Source organism: Centroberyx gerrardi, chromosome 10, assembly GCF_048128805.1.
Source record: "Centroberyx gerrardi isolate f3 chromosome 10, fCenGer3.hap1.cur.20231027, whole genome shotgun sequence".
In the NCBI taxonomy this organism is placed as follows: domain Eukaryota; kingdom Metazoa; phylum Chordata; class Actinopteri; order Beryciformes; family Berycidae; genus Centroberyx; species Centroberyx gerrardi.
In genome coordinates, this window is record NC_136006.1 from 22,362,385 (window position 1) to 22,386,213 (window position 23,829).

At 43.9% G+C, this 23,829-nt stretch overlaps 2 protein-coding genes across 7 annotated transcripts; one reads left to right on the forward strand and one right to left on the reverse strand.

Annotated features, from left to right (window-relative positions):
• Nucleotides 1-629: 629 nt before the first annotated feature.
• On the reverse strand, nucleotides 630-7,586 carry coq10b (coenzyme Q10B). Its single transcript, XM_071926365.2, has 5 exons — nucleotides 7,455-7,586; nucleotides 4,617-4,772; nucleotides 3,628-3,820; nucleotides 2,392-2,493; nucleotides 630-2,122 (listed from the first exon to the last, which is right to left on the reverse strand). The coding sequence occupies exons 1-5, from the start codon at nucleotides 7,550-7,552 to the stop codon at nucleotides 1,955-1,957; spliced, it is 717 nt and encodes a 238-aa protein (XP_071782466.2). The 5' UTR covers nucleotides 7,553-7,586; the 3' UTR covers nucleotides 630-1,954.
• Nucleotides 7,587-8,976: 1,390 nt separating this feature from the next.
• sf3b1 (splicing factor 3b, subunit 1) lies at nucleotides 8,977-23,071 on the forward strand. Of its 6 annotated transcripts, XM_071926328.1 has the most exons (24): nucleotides 8,977-9,028; nucleotides 10,032-10,204; nucleotides 10,518-10,619; nucleotides 10,983-11,097; nucleotides 13,922-14,001; nucleotides 14,159-14,350; nucleotides 14,608-15,070; nucleotides 15,168-15,289; nucleotides 15,406-15,603; nucleotides 15,751-15,852; nucleotides 16,306-16,485; nucleotides 16,572-16,658; nucleotides 17,048-17,318; nucleotides 17,758-17,903; nucleotides 18,225-18,371; nucleotides 18,741-18,866; nucleotides 19,229-19,450; nucleotides 19,653-19,835; nucleotides 19,933-20,044; nucleotides 20,217-20,337; nucleotides 20,480-20,611; nucleotides 20,821-21,093; nucleotides 21,630-21,846; nucleotides 22,399-23,071. In XM_071926328.1, exons 1-24 carry the CDS (start codon nucleotides 9,001-9,003, stop codon nucleotides 22,555-22,557), a joined length of 3,951 nt encoding a protein of 1,316 aa, XP_071782429.1. In that variant the 5' UTR covers nucleotides 8,977-9,000; the 3' UTR covers nucleotides 22,558-23,071. The 6 variants fall into 6 exon arrangements, 5 of the variants coding, with proteins under 5 accessions (XP_071782429.1, XP_078142382.1, XP_071782430.1 ...); XM_071926327.2 differs by lacking the exons at nucleotides 8,977-9,028; nucleotides 10,032-10,204; nucleotides 10,518-10,619; nucleotides 10,983-11,097 and adding an exon at nucleotides 12,875-13,587; XR_011785550.2 differs by lacking the exons at nucleotides 14,608-15,070; nucleotides 15,168-15,289; nucleotides 15,406-15,603; ... (13 more) ...; nucleotides 21,630-21,846; nucleotides 22,399-23,071 and adding an exon at nucleotides 13,533-13,587 and having other exon boundaries at nucleotides 8,983-9,028; nucleotides 14,159-14,218.
• Nucleotides 23,072-23,829: the final 758 nt, after the last annotated feature.

Sequence of the window (23,829 nt, forward strand, 5' to 3'; positions counted from 1 at the left end):
TCCTGTTGCTCAGTGAATGTGGCATTAGCATGCCAGGGATGTGGAGTCAGTTCCCACTTGGGCCACTTAAAGGCGCTTTAGACAAAGTGGCTTATATTTGGCTTATTTTTTCCAAAACATTCTTGTTTGTGATATTAACATAGTCATGAAGTATGCAAGGAAGCACACAATGGGACATGGCTATCTAAATTCCAAATGAAACTTTCCTGGGAAAGTATGAAGCCCATGGCCTTACATGATCAGCTCACTGCCTGACAGCCTGACTGTAAATATGATTAAATATACATATTTATTATAAATATGCTGGTATTTATTACAAAGTGTACTTAAAGTTTTCCAGTGATCCTCTGTGAACATGATCCAAATTCCTTTTTTTGCGAAAACAAAACTCAGGTCAAAGGGCGCAGGGAATACTGGAAAGCCTCGGAATTCAAATTGAACTTTGCCCTTTGCCAGCAGTGACATTTGTAGTGCTTATGATTGACTGTTCAGCAGCAGCCATACCTCAGTCAGTGGTACTTCTATTCTTACCACTCACATGACGACCCTATTTCTGTCCAGCCAGGAGGCCACAAACCAGTCTGAAGCAGTGTTGATAAACACAACCACGCACAAAAAGAGTCAAAGAGTCTTTTTTCTATAAAAATAGTTTATAAATCATGCAGTCAGTACATCTCTCTTAAGCCATTCAACACAACTTCATTTACACTCAAAAAAAACCTTCCCCCATCCCATGAAGCATAAAGACACAAACCCATTATCATTTTCTTTATAAGCAGTGTATAGGTCTTTCTCAGGTGATCTTCAAATAGATATTTACACTTAAACTCAGCCTAATAATAAATATGATAAAATGAGTATAATGTTTAAAAATAAAGATAAATATGCTGCCACTATGTCAAGAGGCACTCGGTGAGCGGTGTGGGTTGGAAAGTTGGAATTGTAAAGGTTTCAGGATGGTAGATACCTCACTGAATCAGCAATCTGACCGACAGGACAGGTCAAGGTGTGTGACCCTGGCCTCTGCCAGGCCAGTTTGGGCCCTTATAGACAGTGGATATCCTGGCTTGCTTACTATCTTGCTAACTATACTTGTACTACTGATATTGCACACTTTAAAAACATCCACTGTTATATATCATTTAGCAACTCTTCTGTACAGCATTGCTCACATTCAGAATGACGAGAGCATAGGGCTATGAAATATAAAGAACAAATAAAACAGACACCGTCCCTAGTGACATCCTTTTAAAATAAAAAAAATGCAGCACCTTTTAACAGGTGTGTGCATGCCTGGTAGTATACAGTACATCTATCTGCAGTCTTGTTTTTACACATCCTCCTTATAGATAAGCTTGATGTGGCTACTCCCTATGGTAGATATGGTAGTTTAGCCCCAATCCCACATTAATTTTTAAAAAGGTAGAGGTGAAAAACCACTGTCATAGATTTTCAGGGGCAGATTTTTTGGGGTTGCACTGCATGAATTTTGAGATTATTCTATTAGATCCTTTGTTTAAGGTTTTTAATACTAATCTAGACCCAGGTCTTGGTTGGTGACATCCTCTCTGCTTGACATATGAATTCCCTCACTAACCTTGCTCTAATCTAGTTCTTCTATCCATGCAGTGCCGGCACTAGCAGCAACCTGACCCACAACACCAGTTAAAGGATTTGGGTCAGTGTCTTTGTAGCACCAAGATCACAATTGGTTGGTGGATCTAAAATGACAGTTTCAGGCCCAGCAGCAACACGCTACTTATTGGTAAATAATTCATAGAAAATTAGATCCAGCCGTAGGCAGTTGTTGGGAATAAACTCATTGGTCGTTATTGTGAGAAAGGCACCGCAGTTTTCAGTTGGGACACAGGTAGTCTCTCTCTCCCCCCGTCATTCTCTCTCTTCTCCCTTTCCTCTCTTTCCTCTCTGACATTGGCATTGTGTGTGTGGGCCGCTACGTGTGGTGGACCTCGTGGAACATGAGCTCACGGGGGATGTTCGTCTCGGTGCCGTACGTCTTGGAGGCCCGACGTTCAAACGCCGATACCATCTGCTTCACCACCTCGTCGAAGAAGACATGAGCTAGCTGGGAGTGGAGGAGGGAGCGGAACTCAAAGGAGATCTGGGCAGGAGAAGAGAGGGGGGAGAGACCTTAATGTTAGCAGGTTATTTGACACTGTATGTACGTCATTTGTGTGCGTGGCCTTGAGGCTGAAATTGAGCCAATGAGAAATACAACACTTGCATGTGCATGCCAAGCTAAGACACGTGGACGAGCCTACACATGATCAGACAAGGACTAACAGGGAAGAAAGATTAATTTACAATCTCTTCCTCACATAGATGCTTTGCCATATCAGGCTGCTAGGTTGATAAAGTCCTAGTACTTACAGCAAAGTCCACGGTGCAGGTTCGAGGGTAGCCAGGGAGGCCGGGGCTGAAGCGCCACACCGTCTCCAAGTGGTTGAACAGTTTACCGTCTGAACAGGACGCCTGAGAAGCAAGACACACACACAGAAACACATATTAGATTCGATTAATGGATTGGCAAGACAGATGAATAGAGAAACTTACAAGCCTCGTGAATTTCTACTCTGGTTGTTGTTTTGTTTTTCTAGCTTATTGCTGATTACATTTACAGAAAGTTGGTAAGGACAGTTAATCCATGAATACATTAAAGCTGCACCAAGCATTATGTAAAAATACAGCTGTCTTATCAGCCTAAATCACAAAGTGGGGCTGCAACAAGAAGGGTGTCCCATCCCTTGTAATAGTGAGCTTGTATATTCACTATATTTGCTCAAATGAAATTCTGGTGTCGGGTATGGGCACTAACGGGAAAACGTCTCCACCCACAGAAGTGACAAATCGAAATACAAAACTGTCTCCTAAACAGCAGGTGAGCAGTCTAGAGAAGACTGGATTCACCAGTGTTAGATCTTCAGCACCTATGATGCAGCGCATCTGTGCTCCTCTGAGTTGTGGTGTGTCTGTGATGACACAAACCGAATGGACAGCTTGAAACATAGCCTCCATAATCAGATGGAAGTATGATAGTCAGCTAATGTTGCAATGCCGTTAGCTTACAGTAGATTGAGAGACTTTACTGTCTGAAAAAAGATGAGCTACTGGGCTCACTAAAGGAAACATCAATAACAAGTCATCAATAACCCCCACCCCCCACCACCACCTCCGAACTAAACTGACAGCCTGTGGAAAACACTGCTGTGTGCGGTTTACTGACAACACATTATATGATTTCTGGGTATTGTTCAGTAAGTTCAGTTTCCACTCATTGTCATTTGGAGCGCCACCAATGTGCAAATTTGCCTAGTACAGCTTTTAAGTGGAACAAGGGATAATTTATACTTTGGAAATTGACAGTGTTATTTAACCTCAAACATTTAAAATTGACCTACAATCAATGTTTTTTTGTTGTTTATTTTTCAGTCATTTTGCTGCTGTATGTTATTAACTATCAATATCATTCATTTTATAGTAATAAATTACTCTTCATTTTTGCCAATTGGGCCAGTGAAATAAGGGCCAAGAAAAAAAACATCTTAATGTTGAACCCTCCTTGGTCAGGCACAATGGACTTTTAACACATGGTTTGGAAGCAGTTACCTTGACCAGATGGGGGCGTACGGAGGTGACCAGCGAGGTGTAGTTCTCCACCACAGGAGGGAAGCCCACGGTCAGTTTGGCCTTGCAGAAGCCGGAGCGCTTGAACACCACGTCGGACTTCTTACACCAGGGAACAAAGAGGCGGTAGTTCTCCACCCCGGCCACCACATCATACATCTCCTGCATGGAAAACCTGGAAGAGGCAAGGACGGAGAGGAGAAAGCCATAAAACCTCCAGACACATTTGTATGTGAGAAAGCAGGTGAAGGTCGTCAGTGGAGTAACTTGTGACATAACACTAAACGAGACTGACAAGGCGCAAGGCTCATGACCCGCTAATGTCTGAGCCAGGTCAGTGAGAAAGAGAGAGAGAGAGAGAGAGAGAGAACGTAAGCCAGGAAGAGAGAGGGATAGAGAGACTTAGAGAAGAGGAAGAAACGAATAGAAAGAAAGATAAATTAAGGCAAGAGCTAATGAGTGAGAGAGACAGAGCGAGAGTCTCCCACTCTAGTGTTACATAACTGCATGGCTCCTGCTCAGGGAAAATAGCCGGTGCTGCCTGCGTCTATTTATACAACCAGATTTAGTGATTATGACCTTTCCTCAGAACACATGGGGACATTCAGTGCGTCATACACGGGACGCAATTTTTGAGCCTCAGATAGGGCTCTAGGATTTGAAAATTTTCATTCATAAACTTATGATCTGCATGTTAATCAGGGGTGTGATCGGGAAAACAGTAAGCAAGAAAACTGTAATCTCCCATTAGAAATAAATGTTGAGTTGACGCATAAAAAAAAAAAAGAATCAAAACCATGACCAAAAAAGTGACTGGTATGAATTAGTCACTGGTGATTGGCAAAGTATGGTTAGGTCTTTTGAAAGTCCTCAGGCAAAACCACATAAAAGCAAATTAGAAGTCATATAAAAAAAAAAAATACATTTTTAAAATGTGGTACAGTAAGTGAAACCAGACTGGAGTGACTCACCCGATGATGCGTCTCTCCGAGTATTCCTTCCTCTTGGAGAAGGAATCGGCGAGGTTGAAGAAGCTGCGGGCGGGCAACACCACGCCACGCCCTGGCATGGCTGCACCCAGCAGGGGGGGCACGCGCGTCATCAGGATCCCACATGATGACAGGTATCTGATCACAAAACAAACATAGATAAGAACAGAGGGGTCAGAAAACCAAGGTGAGGACTTAAATACATATGCTCTCGCAAAACATAAACCAGAGCTGGGCCAATAATCTGACTTGGAGTACAGAGAGGGCAGAATAACGCAATTATTTTGTTGTTTCTACAGATATTCTTTAACAATTAATTTGAATACTTGTTTGATGATCTTCTGTTGTTCAATTTACTTAAAACTCTGAGATGAAAACTGGAACTCTTCAATTAGAGACCCTAACCCTAACCCTCCTCAAAGGATTTCCTTAAAACCATAAGGGGGGGCAGAATGGCAGGAAAAGTGTATTTTTGGGTATGAGCTACAGCCTTTCGGTGACATACTGGCCTTGATCAACATAATCTTTCTTGAGAACATTACCTTAACTTCTCAGGAACCAGATCTATACAAAGCCTTCTGCTAGTTAGCTGACTATACCTGTTAATCAAGGACAATGTGACAGGAAGCTGCAACATAAGCCTTTAGGCCTTGGCAACAGCAGACATTGAAGCCCTCATTCAACACCTGCTAAGCATTCGTCATTCAAATCAAACAGGTCACAGGCATATAAACCAACAGAGACAGTAAAGCAGAATGGAACCAGGTTAAGGGTACCTACTTTAGTACCAGCATTGGGGTGGCCTAACAATCAGGATTTGTTCAACTCTACAGTGTGGCTGCCTGCCTTACGTTTCTACACATGTACCCTCTGTTTGGCCTGGGGGGAGACGCTGCAGAGCGAGGTTAATGATTAGGCCTTGACTGTACACTACCAGGTAATACAGGAAGAATTCCACGAACACTGGCTCAAGCTTCAGGGCTAGTTACACGCTGACTTTTCTCACGGGCTCAATCCACCTGATGCCCCAGTGAAAACTAACACCTCACCTCCTCTCCTGCTACTAAGTCACTCTTTGAAATACCAATTACCTGACTGAAGCCCAACACCTAGAAGAACAAAAAGAACAAACGTTTGAGCCTGCAAGAATCTTTCAATTGAAATTCCAATGTCAAGGAGTCTGTTTTCAGTCCAGAGAATAAGGTGTGCTTCTCTGTGCTGCAAGGTACTAACATGGGACTAAACCAAAAAAGGTCAAATGCACGGGTCATCTGATCACAAGAGCAAACTCAGGTTTATATTCAAATTTTATTCAAAATGCATTCCCCATGTTGTTGCCTTCCTTATCCCATAGCTTTGCTTCAAGGCTAGGCTGCTGAACAGGAGCCAGTGGGATCATAGTGAAATCCCCAAGTCAGATCCTCTCTGACACCATGAATGAGTGGTTTCCATTCAGTCTGGCTGGGACAAAAACTGCCTGTAGCCATCTGGACTGTTGGTAACCTATGAGCATACAATTCAACTTAGCTCCTGCTGTTTTGGAGCGGTATGAGGGCTCACTGTGACTGGTTACTATCAAGGGATCTGTCACACAGTTATATTTGCCCACTGTGCCTGGCTGTCACCCACAGCCTGCTTACCCCTGTGCCACTTTGGCCACAACAACCCTGGCACTAGACGCTGCGATAACACAACACACACACAGTCACACAACTCTCAATACAGATGTTTAGATATAAGTAGCCGATATGTCACCACCTAATGTAACGTGACAATATCAGTGTCATCTTCAACATGCACCCACAGGACTTATTCTATACTTCTGATGATGTGGGGCTTAGGATTCCTGTTCCATTACTCACTCCACAGATAGCCCATTCACTATGAAGTGAAATGTGATACAGCCTGCAACATGGCATTGACCTCAATGTGCCAAGTCCATGCATGTGTGTGGAAGGGGGTGGGGGTATTAGGAGTTTAAAATCGGTATGGTTGAGAACTAGGACTTCTAAACAATTTACCACCTTCCAGAACATTGTGCTGGAGGTTAACTTGGATTTCAGTTTTATCCCCCGTTGAGAGAGTAATGGTTAGTGGTCTTATCTTGCCCAACACCTGTCAGCTGGCATGCAAAAAGCCTTTCCCTGACAAAGCAGAGCTGTAGGATTTAAAACCCCGGATAAAAATGGATGTCAAGAGATGTTGCGTAACACCGTACAGTAGCTGTAGGAGTGGAAGCGTGGCAAAACATCCTGACTTATCTAGCTATAGCCTAATAACTTTAGCCTCTTATACATGCATGGCTGGTTAGTCTGATATCACATTGTGTTTTGCACCTGGACTACAGGTGTTTGGCACAACTGACTCCGACATTTTGCAGGACAATAGAGGTGTATCAAGTTGTGGCAATAGAAGGTCAGTGTCAGAAAGTTGGAAATCAAATCAGTAACAAGATAACCAGTCCAGCTGCTTTAAAAGCATAATAATGAAAAGGGCGGGTCAAAATATGTTGAAGGCCTAGTTAACTTCACTACTAAAATTCCAGAGACATAACTAAGCTAAAGTGAGTAGCTAAGTTCCTTGTTGTAAACTGAGACAAAGTGCAAAGTGGGGCTGGTCAGTGTGAAATAATATTGTGAATACATTTCTTACAGCAGTTCAAGTATGGTCCATGTAAGTTCGTAAATGTATTAGGCTAACATTTTTTGATGGGAACACTTTCGGAAACGTCAGCGCTAACATTGGCTATTGCTGGCTCTTCTTCTCTTGGATGCATTACCACCCAGATTAAGTCAGTGCTTACAAGATAAAATAACTTACCTCACGTTGTTCCTTGTCGGTGTTTCCCGGCTAGCTGTGGACGGTAGCTGTTTAATACACTCAGCTACTCTTCGGAGGCTTCGACTACCTCTCGCCATCTTCTCTCTTCTTGACGGTCTTTCTGCTGCCCGGCTGACAGCTCCAGTACCCACCCGTTTGCCCCGCCTCTACTGGGAAACAGCCTCTGACATTCGGCCTACTATTGGACGAGCCATGTCAAGCCAGGGTTTTCATTGGCCAGCTCTCCCGTTCGTCACCCAGAGAAACTCTATGACGTCTGTGCATCGTGCGTGATACACGCACACGCAAAAATGTCACGAGATGTTGGATTAGGTTGCTGTGTCGACCTGTGTAACCTTACTTTCAAGTTCAGTGTACTTTATGGTTAAAAACTAAACACACACTCGCTGCATAGTCATTTGCTGAGCGCAGACGACCGACAATGTTAACTATTTCGATTACACTTTTTTCATCTTATGTTGTGGCTCATCAATTTATCTACTAACCAATTAAAGTTACCTTTGATGTTTGCTTTTATTTGGCTGATTTCAGAGGTTGGGACTCGAGTCACAGGACTTGGACTTGAGTCAGGCTCGAGTCACAGTTTTAATTGCGTGAGACTTGAGTTGATGCATGAAGAGAAGACTTGGGACTTGACTTGTACTTTGATGACTTGAACATTTTGACAAAAGATCTTGTGTTTGTGGAATGACTGAATTTATTGAAGTTGAAACTTATTATAGAAATCAAACTCATGATGCCTTTACCAAGTCTTTATCCTATTAAAACCATATTGCATTGAAAAGTCCTAGATATTTAGTTTTCTTTAAGATATTAAATTGATACTGGACTCTTGATTTGTTCTGACTTGTCTTGATGTTCTACATTTAGACTTGACATTAATGACATGGACTTAACTTGGTAATCTACATTTAGACTTGTACCTCAAGACTTGAGACTGACTTGGGACTCGAGCAAAGTTGACTTGGTCACACCTCTGGCTGATTCTAGTTTCTGTGGTTATAACCAGCTAAGCAAGCAGTCATAGTCAGTGTGGCCGTGAATATGAATAATAATTATGTGAGAGCCTGTGTTGTGGCTTGGGCTGAATTCAAACTTAAATATTTGCACACACAAATATGAACTCACACATACGTACTATGCATCTTAAGTATACACGTAAACGCAAAAATGTCCAACGTGTGTCATTTATGCATGTAACACATGAATGTATGAATGTGCGAGCATTTCAAATTTGTGTGCGTGGCAAAATGTCCATTAATCTGTACGTGGCCTCACATAATTCCCCATTTGCATTGTATTAGCCACATGAACACGTATACGCACGTACAGTCAGAACTACAGTATGTGGGCACATAGAACCTCTCTCTCTCTTACCATGTAAATTGTATCTGACAACAAAGACGCACGGAATCCGCTTCCCTGAGGTACAAAGCTGCTGCAAACTGATCCAAGAACAGCCAGCAAGTAGCGGAACTTTAGGATTACTGACTTCCGGTTCCACACACGAACCACCACCACCAAAATGGCGAAGATCGCCAAAACACACGAAGGTAAATTAAATTGCAAAAAATATATAATTGGCTGCTTCTTTCATGTTACTTTTGACTTAAGTGTATGTCAGAAATTGTAAAAACGCTGCAAGGTATTTTTGTTGTAGCAAAATATGCATGTATGCCCTTTTCAAACCGTGATAACCAAATAGGCCAAGGTACGACACAACGCGGACGGGGTAGATAATGGCGCTGGCTGCCGAGCTAGCTAGCTAGCTAGCTAACGTGAGGGGACTTGCCACCGTTTAGGGTTAGCGTTTTTTAACATATGACTTCACTACAATAAAGCTCGGCGTGCTAATATGACCCTTTAGAACTACTCGTGTATTGTAATCACACGACCACCCTGCTACACGTAACTTCTAATTGATGATATGTCTAGCCCTGATAACGCTACAGGGCCCTTTGGGAATCTTGCGTCGTATCGGTGGAGAGGCAACAACCGATACGACGAAAGATTCCCAACCTAAGGGTCATGTACATCTGCTAAATACTATCTCGATCTGGTTTATCAAGTTAGCGTTAGCTTAAGTCACAAACACATAAACACCTTGACCAAACGTTATGTATGCGTAAACGGTTCACCAGGCCATACTGCACCGTGCTAAAATGGAGTCGCTGTGTACATTCTAGCTAATTGGACCCAAACAAATCTGCAGAATGCGATCAGAATTAGAAAAATAAATGCATTTCGTTGTCAGATGGATATAATTGAGATAGTATGTGTGCAAGTTATCTTCCTCTTTTGTTACATCGCTATACAGTGCGTATGTGAACAACAAAATGGCGTTGCTATATTTACTAGCGAGTTATGCCCAACGAATTATGCTGTATGTTGCTGAATTTATTACGTTTGTATTTCTGAGTCAGATGGAGTTAATGGGGATGTTCATATAATTTATTAAGGAGCGTTATAAAGTGTTGACCATCAGCGTACTTTGTTTCTGTCCTCCAGACAGGATTGTCATGTGCTTACTTTGTGTGTTTCTTCTTGTCCTTCAAGACATAGAGGCCCAGATCCTGGAGATCCAGGGGATGAAGGCTGCCCTCCTGGAGGAGGGAGAGCAGGGAGTGGGCCTTGACTCTACTGGTTTTTATGACCAGGAGATCTACGGAGGCAACGACAGTCGCTTTGCTGGATATGTCACATCTATTGCTGCCAATGAGCAGGAGGATGTAAGTATTTTACTTTGCTTGGATGAGATTTTATTTAGGCTCCGTTAATCAGGAATAGATGTTTCTTTATACAATAAAGATCCTCCATCCACTCTCTTTTCCCTATTAGTTGCACCACATCCTTTGTCTGCAATCTGCATATCCCTGTTTTTCTAACCATTGGTCAGACACTAGCAAACAACTGTCGTTCCTGTTGTCATTCCAAAATTTGTGAGGAGCTTGACTGCTCCCCATTGTCTGTTGCATACGAGCTGGGAGAGGCTTGCCGTTGTGGCAGGACTTGACTAGACTCCTGTTCTCTTTCTTTCCTCAGGATGATGAAGAGGATTCATCAACCAGTTTGTTGGGACAGAAGAAGCCAGGGTATCATGCTCCGGTGGCAATACTCAATGCCATACCCCAGTCAGAAGAGCAAGTGAGTGTTTGTTTATTGTCATATTTTGCCACAACTACTCCATGTCTATCACCATATTTACACCAGCAAAAACATTTTTCACATGTGGTATCAAAGTGACTTGTCTGTTATTGTGGAAACAGGCCAAGCTGAATTAAGATGTTGCTATTTTCCACCACCTCCAGAGTGCATTTCCTTTGAATAATGTTATGCAAAGCCACTTGTAAAAGGCCTTTGTGGTGTAGATGTAAAATTGTGTGTAGTGCAGTCGTTTTGCAAAGTATTCCTAAGGAGTGATGGAAGAGAAAATGACTTTTGTTTATCATGGGAAACTAACATGTCCATGTCTTCTTACTCCCTTTCTCCCCCTTCGTCATTTTGCAGTATGACCCGTTTGCAGAGCACCGTCCCCAGAAGATTGCGGAGCGGGAAGACGAATACAAAGCCCGTCGCAGACAGATGATCATCTCCCCTGAGCGTCTTGACCCCTTTGCAGATGGTAAATTTCGCCACTTTTTTGTCTTCATTGCATCCTACCCATTTCCTTCCCCTTTCATGGTGTTCTTTTGTATTTGTGACCCCATGAATACCAAGGGTTTCATGCCCACCTTTTTACTGTTTAACCCTTCGACCACAATGCAATGGCTTGCTTCCCAGACTTCATGCCTTCCCTGTGGTCAATCCTCTTTGGTCCAAGAGCACTTGGTGCCATCGTAACCTTTCCTCTTAATCCATTGATTTCCAATTGAATCTTCTTTCAATTTTGCAACAAACTCTAAAGTGGACATAGTTTATGTTCATTGTTGTGGTTTGGAGAAGGACTATTGTTGTGAACATTGTATGCAAAGGGAACATTTTGTGCCAATGTGTGTGATGAAATAAAGTTGAACCCAGTGTAGGACTGCCATACATTTCATTGGGAGAGGTGGCTGGGTGTTCTCTTGTTGGAAGGGTTAATTCACCTAACAAACATGGGTCGCAGATAGGTTGTGTGTGAGTCGAAGGGTTAACAGACCCATGTGACTATCAGTCTAAATGATGATGGGTGCAGTGTCCTCCTATCGTATTGTAGCATATGTTAGCAACAGGGATGAGAATTGAAGGTTTGAGGGTCAACTTTGGTGTAATTCACCTGCCAATGCAATGTGCCACACCCTGCTGTGCTCAGTAGCTGAGAGCAAGCAGTGACCTATCCACTCGTACACATGGAGCTTTATGTCACGAGGCAGGCGGAGGAGAGAAATGTGCTGGCTCGCTTTTAACCTTGGCTCAGTTAACCAAAGTTTTTAGGGTTATATTCAGTGAGTGACCTCCAAGTATTAAAAGGACATAACACCCATAAAGTGAATTAGACAATCAGGTCTTGTTTGTCTGCCCAATTCCCCCTTCTCTGTGGTGTAATTTAACAGGCTTGTGGTGACTTACCTCCACTGTTGGCTTGTCAGACTTGATAGGTATGCAAGGTCCATTGGGCCTTCGCTCAGGACACTGAGTGACAGGATGTAAGCTAGTCTCAATGCTTCCACTGTTAGATATAAACAGGTGTAGTGCAGTTGCCCGGACATTTGAAGCCATCATGTCTCGGAGTCAGATTTCAAGTCCTGCATTTTAATTTAATCTAAGTCCTTTCAGAGTAAACTTATTAGGGCTTCAGGGGTGTAAGTATTAGTTTGGCATTTTAAGCTTCTACTGCTTTTGTCTAAACAATATTTACTAATTTGTCTAAGACTGGCCAGCTTTGCTTACAAATCTGAAAGTCCTAACCTATAGGCATGTTGAGCTTGTTACTACATAGCCTATTGTTAATTAACCAATGGTAGACCATTTCTTAGTCCTGTAGAACTTATCTAAATTTGACATAGAGATAGCATTACAAGTGTAGCAACATGCGACCATCTAGGGTTTAGTTTGCATAACACCACAAACGATAACTCTGAGCCAGCTAGATTAACTTGGCTTCTATTTTATTACATCTTCATTTCCCCTGAGAATATGAGCTTAAGATGGCCTGAGTGCCTCAGGTTTAGGTTAGATAGGGCTTTAACTAAAGCCTGCATGTAGAGAGAGCTCTTTTTACAAAGATGTTGTGTAAATATATTTTTATTTTACAACTCTCTCTGTAAAATAGAAATATGTTATCAAGAAAACTGTGTACCACAATACCACAGGCCCATACTAACTGTCCTTAATTTCTCTCCTACAGCAGTACTGCTTTGCCAGTCCTGTACTGCACTCTGTTAAGGGTGCAGCAACTCATCCTGTGTAGGTTATGGTGAACACAGAAGTGTGCATTTTTCAGTTTGGTCAGGGTCTACTGGCTGCTGGAGCTCCAACAAACCTCAACCCCAAGAGCCTCTTACCTTTTTTAATTTGGCTTATCACTTTCCCAACAACCATATATAAAATATTCTATGCATTAATAGCAAAATGGCAATTTACCGCCCAATATTTGAGTGTAACCTTTTGCCTTACTTTTTATTAGTTACCTTTGTCCTGAAAAGGAAGTCAAGATCCAAATTTAGGATGATTGAATAGTAAGCAATGCTGGAATCAGTCAGAATTTAGAGTGTGGCTCTGGCTGGTCTTTGCTCATATTTCTGACCAGCAGTTGTGTACTGATAGTTGGGCTCAATTTTGCTGCCTCTTCATATTTGGCTCCTAAGGTAGCATCATATCTGCTATTTCTGATTGTGCTGTGGTGACATGTAATTCCTAGATTCAGCCTCAAAATCTTGACTTAATTTTTGTCACTTGTTATAAATAATTGGGAATCTGGAGTCTCTTATTTTTATTTTTTTAGCTTTGAGGTTAAGCATCAAGAGGATACTTTATTTTTTGAGTGCCGTAAATCAATGCAACACAGGTGGTATACTATTGTGTGTGAGTTCCAACCCTTTTCCAAAGTGTTACTAATGGTAAAGAGAAATTTTCTAGGCTTCTTTTCTGCCGGTTGAAGTCTGACTGCAGAAGGACCCTTGGCACTGAAAGTGTACGTATTCTGGAGAGCACAGCCCAGGACCCCTGCATCAGTGATGGCTATATCTTCTTAATCTCAACAACCTCAGCTCTTCTCTCTATGTATCTGCTTGTTTTTCCTTAGACTGCTATGTCTGTATGTAAGAAAAAGATGAATGTATATGTAAATCTGTAGGGCTTTGTTTTGTGATTCAGCTGTAAAACAAATGGAACATAATAAATTAATCAGTTGGTAAAGAGTCAGGGTTAGCTGGCTGTGTCTGTGTTTGCTGTGTTTGTTATAATTTGGGTTTCTAGAGTGTGTTCTGATGAGTGTCCTGTGTTCTTGTTGGTGCTCTTTCGCGCAGGGGGCAAAACGCCGGACCCCAAGCTGCAGGTCAGGTCGTATATGGACGTCATGAGAGAGCAGCACCTGACCAAAGAGGAGGTACGGTCTACCCACTGCCTTTTGGACATACGGCTGCAGATTATTTACAGACCCCATTCAGACACAAGTGACAATTGTGAATCCTGAATAGAATCCTGTTCTTTGCTCTAGGATAGTTGTGCTGTTTGGCCTGACATTTGTGTGTCTCTCCCTGCAGAAAGAGATCCGTCAGCAGCTGGCAGAGAAGGCCAAATCGGGGGACCTGAAGGCTGTGAACGGCTCTGCTGCCTCCCAAGCTGCCGCAAAGCGCAAGCGCCGCTGGGACCAGACAGCTGACCAAAACCAAACCCCTACCAACACGACGCCCAAAAAGATGTCCAGCTGGGACCAGGCTGATGCCTCAGCTGAGGTGAATGGCCCAAGTTTCAACACCGTACTGCTTGACGGCTAGGTTTTCATAGTTCTAATGAATACAGATTGAGTGCCTTACAGTGAACATCGGTTGTTATTGTATATGTCTTTGGACTTCTAAGGGATTGAGTTTAATGCTAGTGGCAACTTGGTATCTTAGAGGGAACCCGGTAAACTATGGCAGGACATTTTTAAGTTGTAGATAATCACTTATGATTTTTGTTTTCATATTTTCTTTCTCTACTTTCCTCACAGACTCCGGGACACACCCCTGCACACACACCCTCCAACAGCCGCTGGGATGAAACCCCCGGCAGGCCAAAGGGCAGTGAGACCCCAGGGGCCACCCCTAGCACCCGTATGTGGGATCCCACTCCCAGCCACACGCCAGCCGGCGCTGCCACCCCTGGCAGAGACACACCCGGCCACGCAACACCAGGACACGGGGGAGCCACGGGTAGTGTCCGCAAAAACCGCTGGGACGAAACCCCAAAGACAGAAAGGGAGACCCCCGGACATGGGAGCGGCTGGGCTGAGACCCCGCGAACAGACAGAGGAGATGAGTCGGTGGGAGAGACCCCCACCCCAGGGGCCAGTAAGAGGAAGTCCCGTTGGGACGAAACCCCTGCCAGTCAGATGGGATCGTCAACGCCACTGCTTACCCCAGGGAAGACCCCCATAGGAACCCCAGCCATGAACATGGCTACACCCACACCAGGTAAATAAGTAACTGCCATGATTAGCCTCATTGGCCCTCTAGTCCTTAATGGTTCATCTGTGTTTTAACTTAAGGTTTTCCCTTCTGTTGTCTCCAGGTCATCTGATGAGCATGACCCCAGAGCAGCTGCAGGCATGGAGGTGGGAGAGGGAAATTGACGAGAGGAATCGTCCGCTCACAGATGAGGAGCTTGATGCCATGTTCCCTGAGGGATACAAGGTACATGCCCCGCTCCAGTCTTATTAGTTTCAACAATTACCAATGACACAAATGTATTGGTACATTTTATTTAAAAGAGAAATCAAAGTACTGATACATGCTTTTCTTCTTGCCAGGTCTTGCCTCCACCAGCAGGCTACGTGCCCATCCGTACCCCGGCCCGTAAGCTGTCAGCCACCCCCACCCCTATTGGAGGCATGACAGGCTTCCACATGCAGACAGAGGACCGCTCCATGAAGCAGGTCAACGACCAGCCCTCTGGAAACCTCCCCTTCCTCAAACCAGATGACATCCAGTATTTTGACAAACTGCTGGTGAGTATCAAACACATATTTCTAGATTGTGTATACAGCAGCATGTGCACCCAACACATGCAGAACAGTGTAAAACACACAACTGGATGTTTGTCCTGTCTGAAGTTCAGTAGGTTAACAGTATGTGTGGCTGTGTGTTTGTGTTAGGTGGAGGTGGATGAGTCCACACTGAGCCCTGAGGAGCAGAAGGAGAGGAAGATCATGAAGCTGCTGCTGAAGATTAAAAATGGAACACCACCTATGAGGAAGGTCAGTCACCATTATTGTAACCTGACCTTGAACCCTCATCCTCAATTATAAAATCCTCAATTAAAATACTCCCTCGCCACTGTAATTAAGGCCTCAAACCTCTTATGTTCTCCTGAAGCACTTTGTATGCAATAGGGCTCCTTGGTAAGCCTATTCATTCCCCCTGCTGCCAGATCTGTTGAGGAAACGTCTCAAGAGATGTAGCACAAAAACACTATCCACTGCGAGATCAACACCCAGCACTAAGCCTGTGTGGCTACAGTGTGAATCTTTGCTAAAGAATTTCTTCTGTGAGGGACTGCTGCTTTCAGTAGAAGTCAGAGGATAGACCACTATGCTCTGCTGGGAGCAGCAGACCAAATGTATCCGATCTGTTTAGACTGAAGGCCATTTCGATCCATGTCATCTCAGCCATCAAGTTTGACCCTTTCTCCTCGCTCTCCTCTCTGCTAGGCGGCTCTGCGTCAGATCACAGATAAGGCACGTGAGTTTGGAGCAGGCCCCTTGTTCAACCAGATCCTGCCACTGCTCATGTCTCCCACCCTGGAGGACCAGGAGCGCCACCTGCTGGTTAAAGTCATTGACCGCATTCTCTACAAACTGGACGACCTGGTCCGACCATACGTACACAAGGTAGGCTCAGCATAAGAGGTGCGTGTGTATGATAGTGGAATGTCTGCTGTGTGTGTCTGAGAGACTGATTGTCCTCTTTGTTCCAGATCCTGGTGGTGATTGAACCCCTACTGATTGATGAGGACTACTATGCCAGAGTAGAAGGCAGAGAGATCATCTCCAACTTGGCAAAGGTGAGGCAGAGCACTTCATTGTAGTTGTATACTCGATGTTGCTTTTGTTTTTTGTTTTTTAGTCCATACATTGGGCACAATATGGTTCCTGCGAATCATTCTCGCCTGTTCGACCTCTCCATGGTCAGATCAGGGCTAGTACTTCGCTAGATAGACACCAACATGAGAGCTAGCAGACTTGACATCCATGTCCTATCTGTTCTCACCCTGCACCCGTTGGTTACAATTACAAAGTACCAGTACATATTTAACTGCATCTAGAAAGCTATTTCGTTTATTGTATTCACTTCTGTTATTTCACTTGGTGAATAAAACCTCTGGCATAATCTAGCTCTGACTCTAACGCCTCCCTTTAATATTTGACTTTTGTCCATTCTTCTATCTTCTAGGCTGCTGGCTTGGCCACCATGATCTCCACAATGCGACCTGATATTGACAACATGGACGAGTACGTCAGAAACACCACAGCCAGAGCCTTTGCCGTGGTGGCCTCTGCCCTGGGCATTCCCTCCCTCTTGCCCTTCCTCAAAGCCGTGTGTAAAAGCAAGAAGTCTTGGCAGGCCCGACACACAGGCATCAAGATTGTCCAGCAAATTGCCATCCTTATGGGCTGTGCCATCCTGCCCCATCTCCGCAGCTTGGTGGAGATTATAGAGCACGGTTAGTCACCCACCACACTGCCATCAGTGATATATTGGACATATATTAGGGTGCCTGCAGTCCTTGAAGTCTTAAAAAATTATAAAATCAATGCCTTGAAAGGTCTTAAATGCAGTTAATTACAGCCTTTTAGGTCGTAATTACGGTCTTAAAAACATTTTCTCAGTATACTGTTTTTCTACTGAGATCTCAACCCTTTTTCTCCCCCCATTTTGCAAACCTATATTTTTTCCCATTCTTTCAGCTTTTTTGTGTAAAATTGTTCTTAAATCTTCAAACTGCCATTAAAAGTGATCTAAATTGAACTTGCTAAAAACCTGCATATACCCTGTATAATGATTGTTGCAAGAAAATGTTAAGAATAATAAAATTGTGAAAATGTCTAGAATGAAATGTATCTGAGCTCTGAATGTCGGTGTTGACTGCTTTGTGGCCACAGGTCTGGTGGATGAGCAGCAGAAGGTGAGGACCATCAGTGCCCTGGCTATTGCTGCTCTGGCTGAAGCTGCCACACCATATGGTATTGAGTCCTTTGACTCAGTCCTCAAGCCCCTCTGGAAGGGTATCAGACAGCACAGAGGAAAGGTAAGGACACCGACTCACCCTTGAATGAACAGGAAAAATGCTATGTACTGATGAAAGCAGTTACTTTGTTATTTAGTTCATGGAGAGAAGTACAAACGGTATCCAGTGCAAGATCAACACCCAGCACTAAGCCTCTGTGTGGCTACAGTGTGAATCTTTGCTTGCTATAGAACCTCCTATGAGGGGCTGCTGCTCTCAGAGGTCAGATAGACCACTAATATTCTGCTGGGAGCAGCAGACAAAACATTTATTATTAACGTGAATAAGCATAAGTAGATGTTTGAAGTCACCACTCATTTGTTTGTCCCCCTTTGTTACCAGGGTCTGGCTGCCTTCCTGAAGGCCATTGGCTACCTGATCCCCCTGATGGACGCAGAGTATGCCAACTACTACACCAGAGAGGTGATGCTGATCCTCATCAGAGAGTTCCAGTCCCCCGACGAGGAGATGAAAAAGATTGTACTCAAGGTACCAGAGGGCAAGAGTATTTGGCCATGTTCAACTTCAGTGAAGCAAACCTTGCTATTTTAGGCCTTTGTGCAGTTCCTGCGAATAATTCTCGCCTGTTCAACCTCTCTATGGTCAGATCAGGGCTAGTAGTTCGCTAGATAGACACCAACATGAGAGCTAGCAGACCTGACAATCATGTCCTCTCTGTTCTCAACCTGCACCTGTTGGTTACAATTATGAAGCCTTGACTAACCTATCTGGTCTTTCTCTTAACTCAGATGTGAAGGACCAAGCAAACCCTTGGTTCTCGAAACCCTCAGATGTTTTCTGTCACCTTGCATGCAGTTCCATCTCTGACCTGTCCTGTACTCCTGCCTTGTCTCTCAGGTGGTGAAGCAGTGCTGTGGCACTGATGGTGTGGAAGCCAACTACATTAAGACAGAGATCCTGCCCCCCTTCTTCAAGCACTTCTGGCAGCACAGGATGGCTCTGGACAGACGCAACTACAGACAGGTTAGCATACACACAAATAGTACATGTCCAACTACTAGCAAATGTATACAGAAATCCAGTGGTTTGCATATGTGAAGAATGATACAACTTCCTCTTCCTTTTTATTAGATACTGCTCAATGAAGCACAGACTGAATGTACATTTTATTTTTTAGCACACAATGACAAAGTTTCATAGTGGCCAGGTATTGAAGAGTGAAGTGTCTCAGTCTTTCTGACTGGCCTGACATTGGCTCTTCAAGACCACGGTGCTGTGGTTAAAAACAAGAAATTGGCCGTTGTAAAGGGTAATCTCGATGTGAAACTACTGAAGCATATGCACACATCTCATAAGTTGTTGCACTGTCTTTTCTCCGCCTGCAGCTGGTGGACACCACAGTGGAGCTGGCCAACAAGGTGGGAGCAGCAGAGATCATTTCACGCATTGTGGATGACCTGAAAGATGAGGCAGAACAGTACAGGAAGATGGTGATGGAGACCATTGAAAAGATTATGGGCAACCTGGGGGCGGCAGACATTGACCACAAGCTGGAGGAGCAGCTGATCGACGGTATCCTATACGCCTTCCAGGAACAGACAACAGAGGTGAGGAATGATGGTGATCAGGCTAAACAAGAGCAAGTGGGGGAATATATCAGACACATCCTTAGACTTGAACTGAACATCTATTAATTTGGAAACATACCCACCCCCAACAACATTGAATTAATAACTATGGGAAGAGCCAGATCAGCTCCACAGAAATGTATTTGTTAGTGATTCAACCCTGTCTCCCTCCTTTCTCCAGGACTCTGTGATGCTGAATGGTTTTGGCACTGTGGTGAATGCCCTGGGGAAGCGTGTGAAACCCTACCTGCCTCAGATCTGTGGTACGGTGCTGTGGCGTCTGAACAACAAGTCGGCCAAAGTCCGCCAGCAGGCTGCCGACCTCATCTCCCGCACTGCTGTGGTCATGAAGACCTGCCAGGAGGTACGCTTTGATATGAACACACAGGCACACGTGCGGATTCAACCGTATAACACACTTAACAAGCTAACGCATGTTCTCCCTGTCTCTGCCATTGCAGGAGAAGCTGATGGGTCACTTGGGTGTGGTGCTGTACGAGTACCTGGGAGAGGAGTACCCAGAGGTGCTGGGTAGCATCCTGGGAGCACTGAAGGCCATTGTTAACGTTATCGGTACGTCACTCTACTGCTTCATCAACTTACTACTGCAGTCATCTCATGTATTGCCTGATACCTTTTAAAGAACTTTGTCACACTCAGTTGCAATGGGCTTGTTCTGCATAGCAGTCCAATCAGCATGTGGAACATGTGGAGAGCTGATGGGTTACTTTCTCTCCCATTGCAGGTATGCACAAGATGACCCCACCAATCAAAGACCTGCTTCCTCGTTTGACGCCCATCCTGAAGAACAGACATGAGAAGGTGCAGGAGAATTGTATCGACCTGGTGGGCAGGATCGCTGATAGGTCAGTATGGGAAAACGGCATAATATGCCAGAATAGTCACTTTAGAAATACACAAGAATCTGATAGCACAACCTTTTTTTTGCTAGTAAAGTGAAGCATCACAGCACTGTTGACCTTAGCCTTTCTACTTGTGTACGTTTAGGGGAGCTGAGTACGTGTCAGCCAGGGAGTGGATGAGGATTTGTTTTGAGCTGCTGGAACTGCTCAAGGCTCACAAGAAGGCCATCCGCAGAGCCACTGTCAACACATTTGGTTACATCGCCAAGGCCATCGGGTGAGTGCCAGCACAACACCATAGGGATCTTCAGTCTCTATGCCTTACATTCTCTGACCAAGTCTTTTGTTACTGTTTATTTCACTGATTCCTTTTAGGATTTGAAATGTTTATCACTGGATAAACCGCAGTAAATAGGTTCAAACCATTCCCTGTTGCTCTCAAGAAGTGCCATCCTAAACTGTTTTTGCCCCCTCGTCTCCTCCCAGCCCCCACGATGTTTTGGCCACTTTGCTCAATAACCTGAAGGTCCAGGAGCGTCAGAACCGTGTCTGCACCACCGTGGCCATCGCCATCGTGGCTGAGACCTGTTCACCGTTCACTGTGCTGCCTGCGCTCATGAACGAATACCGTGTGCCTGAGCTCAACGTGCAGAACGGTGTGCTCAAGTCCCTGTCCTTCCTGTTTGAGTACATCGGGGAGATGGGCAAGGACTACATCTACGCTGTCACACCGCTGCTGGAGGACGCACTCATGGACAGGTGAGTCAGAGAACTATGTTACTGGATCCGCAATCACTCCCTATCTTCCATCATAGACTGAAAAGTCATCTCTTCAAGAAGTATGTTGTGTCACGTTCCCACTAAATGACCCCTTCCCAAACACACTTACACTCTTCTTACTCAGTAAAAAAATGTATTTATTTATTTAGTACTCACACTGACATAATTATTCTGTTGTCACAGGAATATTGCCCTAAAGCCCTGACCTTCTGCCCTCCTTATTTTTGGCTGCTTGTAATTTTTGGTGATATGGGACTTGAAGCTTATTTTTCAGTTGCGTTCATAAGTTGCTCTGGATGAGTGTCAGCTAAATACCTTAAATGTAAATGTTGCTAGCCCTCCAAAGCCATAGAAAATAGAACCTCTAGCAGCTGCCATCTTGCGCTGTCATTTGTAAACTGTTGGCCCAACAAGCTATATCCATTCCCTGAATAAACTCGGCTTGCTTTATCATTTCCAGCGTAGTTATTCCAGTAAATGCTGAGCCTTGACCCCTTTCCTCTCTTCCTCTGCAGAGACTTGGTCCACAGACAGACAGCCAGTGCGGTGGTCCAGCACATGTCTCTGGGCGTCTACGGCTTCGGTTGCGAAGATTCACTCAATCACCTGCTTAACTACGTGTGGCCCAACGTCTTTGAAACGTCACCCCACGTTATCCAGGCCGTCATGGGTGCTCTGGAGGGACTGAGGGTCGCCATCGGGCCCTGCCGCATGCTGCAATACTGCCTACAGGTAAGGCCATTTGGAGATGCTTTGACTACAAACAAGTATAGATTCTGGGTAAAGTTTGCCTTAATGATATAGCTGTGCCCTAAAATAATAAAGTTGTAATTATTTAAATTTTGTGAATAAAATGACAGTAAGTGAGAGAATGACAGTAAGAGTGAAAACAGGCCTTTGTGGCTGCTGCTAGTTTAAGAATGCTGCACTGAAAAAAGTGAAAATATGTTGAGGTGCAAATAAATGTAAAATAAAATGTTTCCTGAAACAGACTAATAATTGTGGTCAACAGCTGTGATCACAATATTTGGTAAAATTGGATTAGCATTTTTGCCATAAATGCACAGCCATATTGTGTACCTCTGTTAAATTATTCAGCAGGGCCCAGGAAAAAAGAAGAAACAATATTTTAGGTCACTGAACTCTTGGCGTTTTGTGCCCAGCAACTACCTGTACTTGTACTACAAAACGAGTTCACCCTTGTAGCATGAGATGAGTGTGGATGTAAAACCATTCACAAAAAAGTCAACGTGTTAAACCTTGCTGTATTGCCTGTGTCTCCAGGGCCTGTTCCACCCAGCCAGGAAGGTGAGGGACGTTTACTGGAAGATTTACAACTCCATCTACATTGGTTCCCAGGATGCCCTCATCGCCCACTACCCACAAGTCTACAATGATGAGAAAAACCCTTTCATCCGCTATGAGCTGGAGTATGTCTTGTGAATACAAACTTGTGTGCTCTCACAATTTTTCTCCTCTCTCCTTTATCTCTTGGTTTTTCTCTCTACAATATCTCCTCTCCATTGTCCCGCCTACCCTGTTGTAGGACTGAGTCCATTTTTTATTATTTAGCTGTGTCGGTCTTTTCATAGGTGTCAAACAATCCAACACTGACGCATTCAGTGTTGGATTGCCACCTATTGACTTTGTTTAAATTGAAAACAAAGTGTGGAATTAGGAGAAGTATAAAACAGAACAATGTAGTCTGTATGTACTTTTGTTTTTATTCTCTATTTCGTGAGTGTTCCCTGTAAGGAATGATTGAGGTCAGAGTAGCCTTGCTTGAGGAATGAAAAGCAGTCATCAAAATGTTTTAAAATACTTAGGTTTTTCAGTGTATTGATAGGCCTCTGTACTGGCTGCTCCCTCTACATGCTCTCCCACCAGTTCACACCTCCTCTGTTATTAGAATGTTGCTTTATTTGACCAAATAAAATGTTTGTGTATAAAATTCAAATCCTATGTAGTGATGGGCTTATTTTCTTTCACTTAAACTGCATGCCAGTTGTGGATATTGCTAGAGATGGATATACTAGATCCACACTAGCTGTGTGTGTTTGTTTTTTTTTATACAAGGGGAATGGACATAAAGATGGCGACCTCCTGCAATGACATCAATGCTTGTCCTTCAGTACAAAGTCAACAAGGCATCCAGGCATAACGTGGATGCACATTTTTCTGTGAGATGGGCATGAATTTGTCAATCCAGGAGACTGCCATTGTTGTACTTGTCTATAATGGCTAGGGGAAAAGATTAATGGGTGTGTTTATTTGTATATGCACATTATGTAACAAAAAGTATTGAGATGCCTGATTAAAGGCACTGACATGTTGGTGGTGGCATATCGGCCCGGGGGGGTAGATGACCTTGTACAAGCCAACATTCTCCTGATGTCTCCCATTCCACCAGTGGAGCCATCACACCCTCTACATCCAACTCCTTTACACCCTTTTAATCTGTTTTTAGTTCACTCTCTTTATCTTGCTCTCTGTCTAAAGCAAATGCTGCATTCAGTGGGAGCCTAATACTGAAAAGTGATGAGTATTAAGAGTTATTTTAAAAACAGGAAAAGCTCTTTCCTGAATTGTTACAGGTCCACTGTTAAATTCAGCATATGGATAATCCAATTTCATTGTGGGGGACAATCGGAGTCCAGTGTAGATGTGTATTTAGACAGTTCCCTCAGTCAGTACTATGGAAAACAACCATAACCT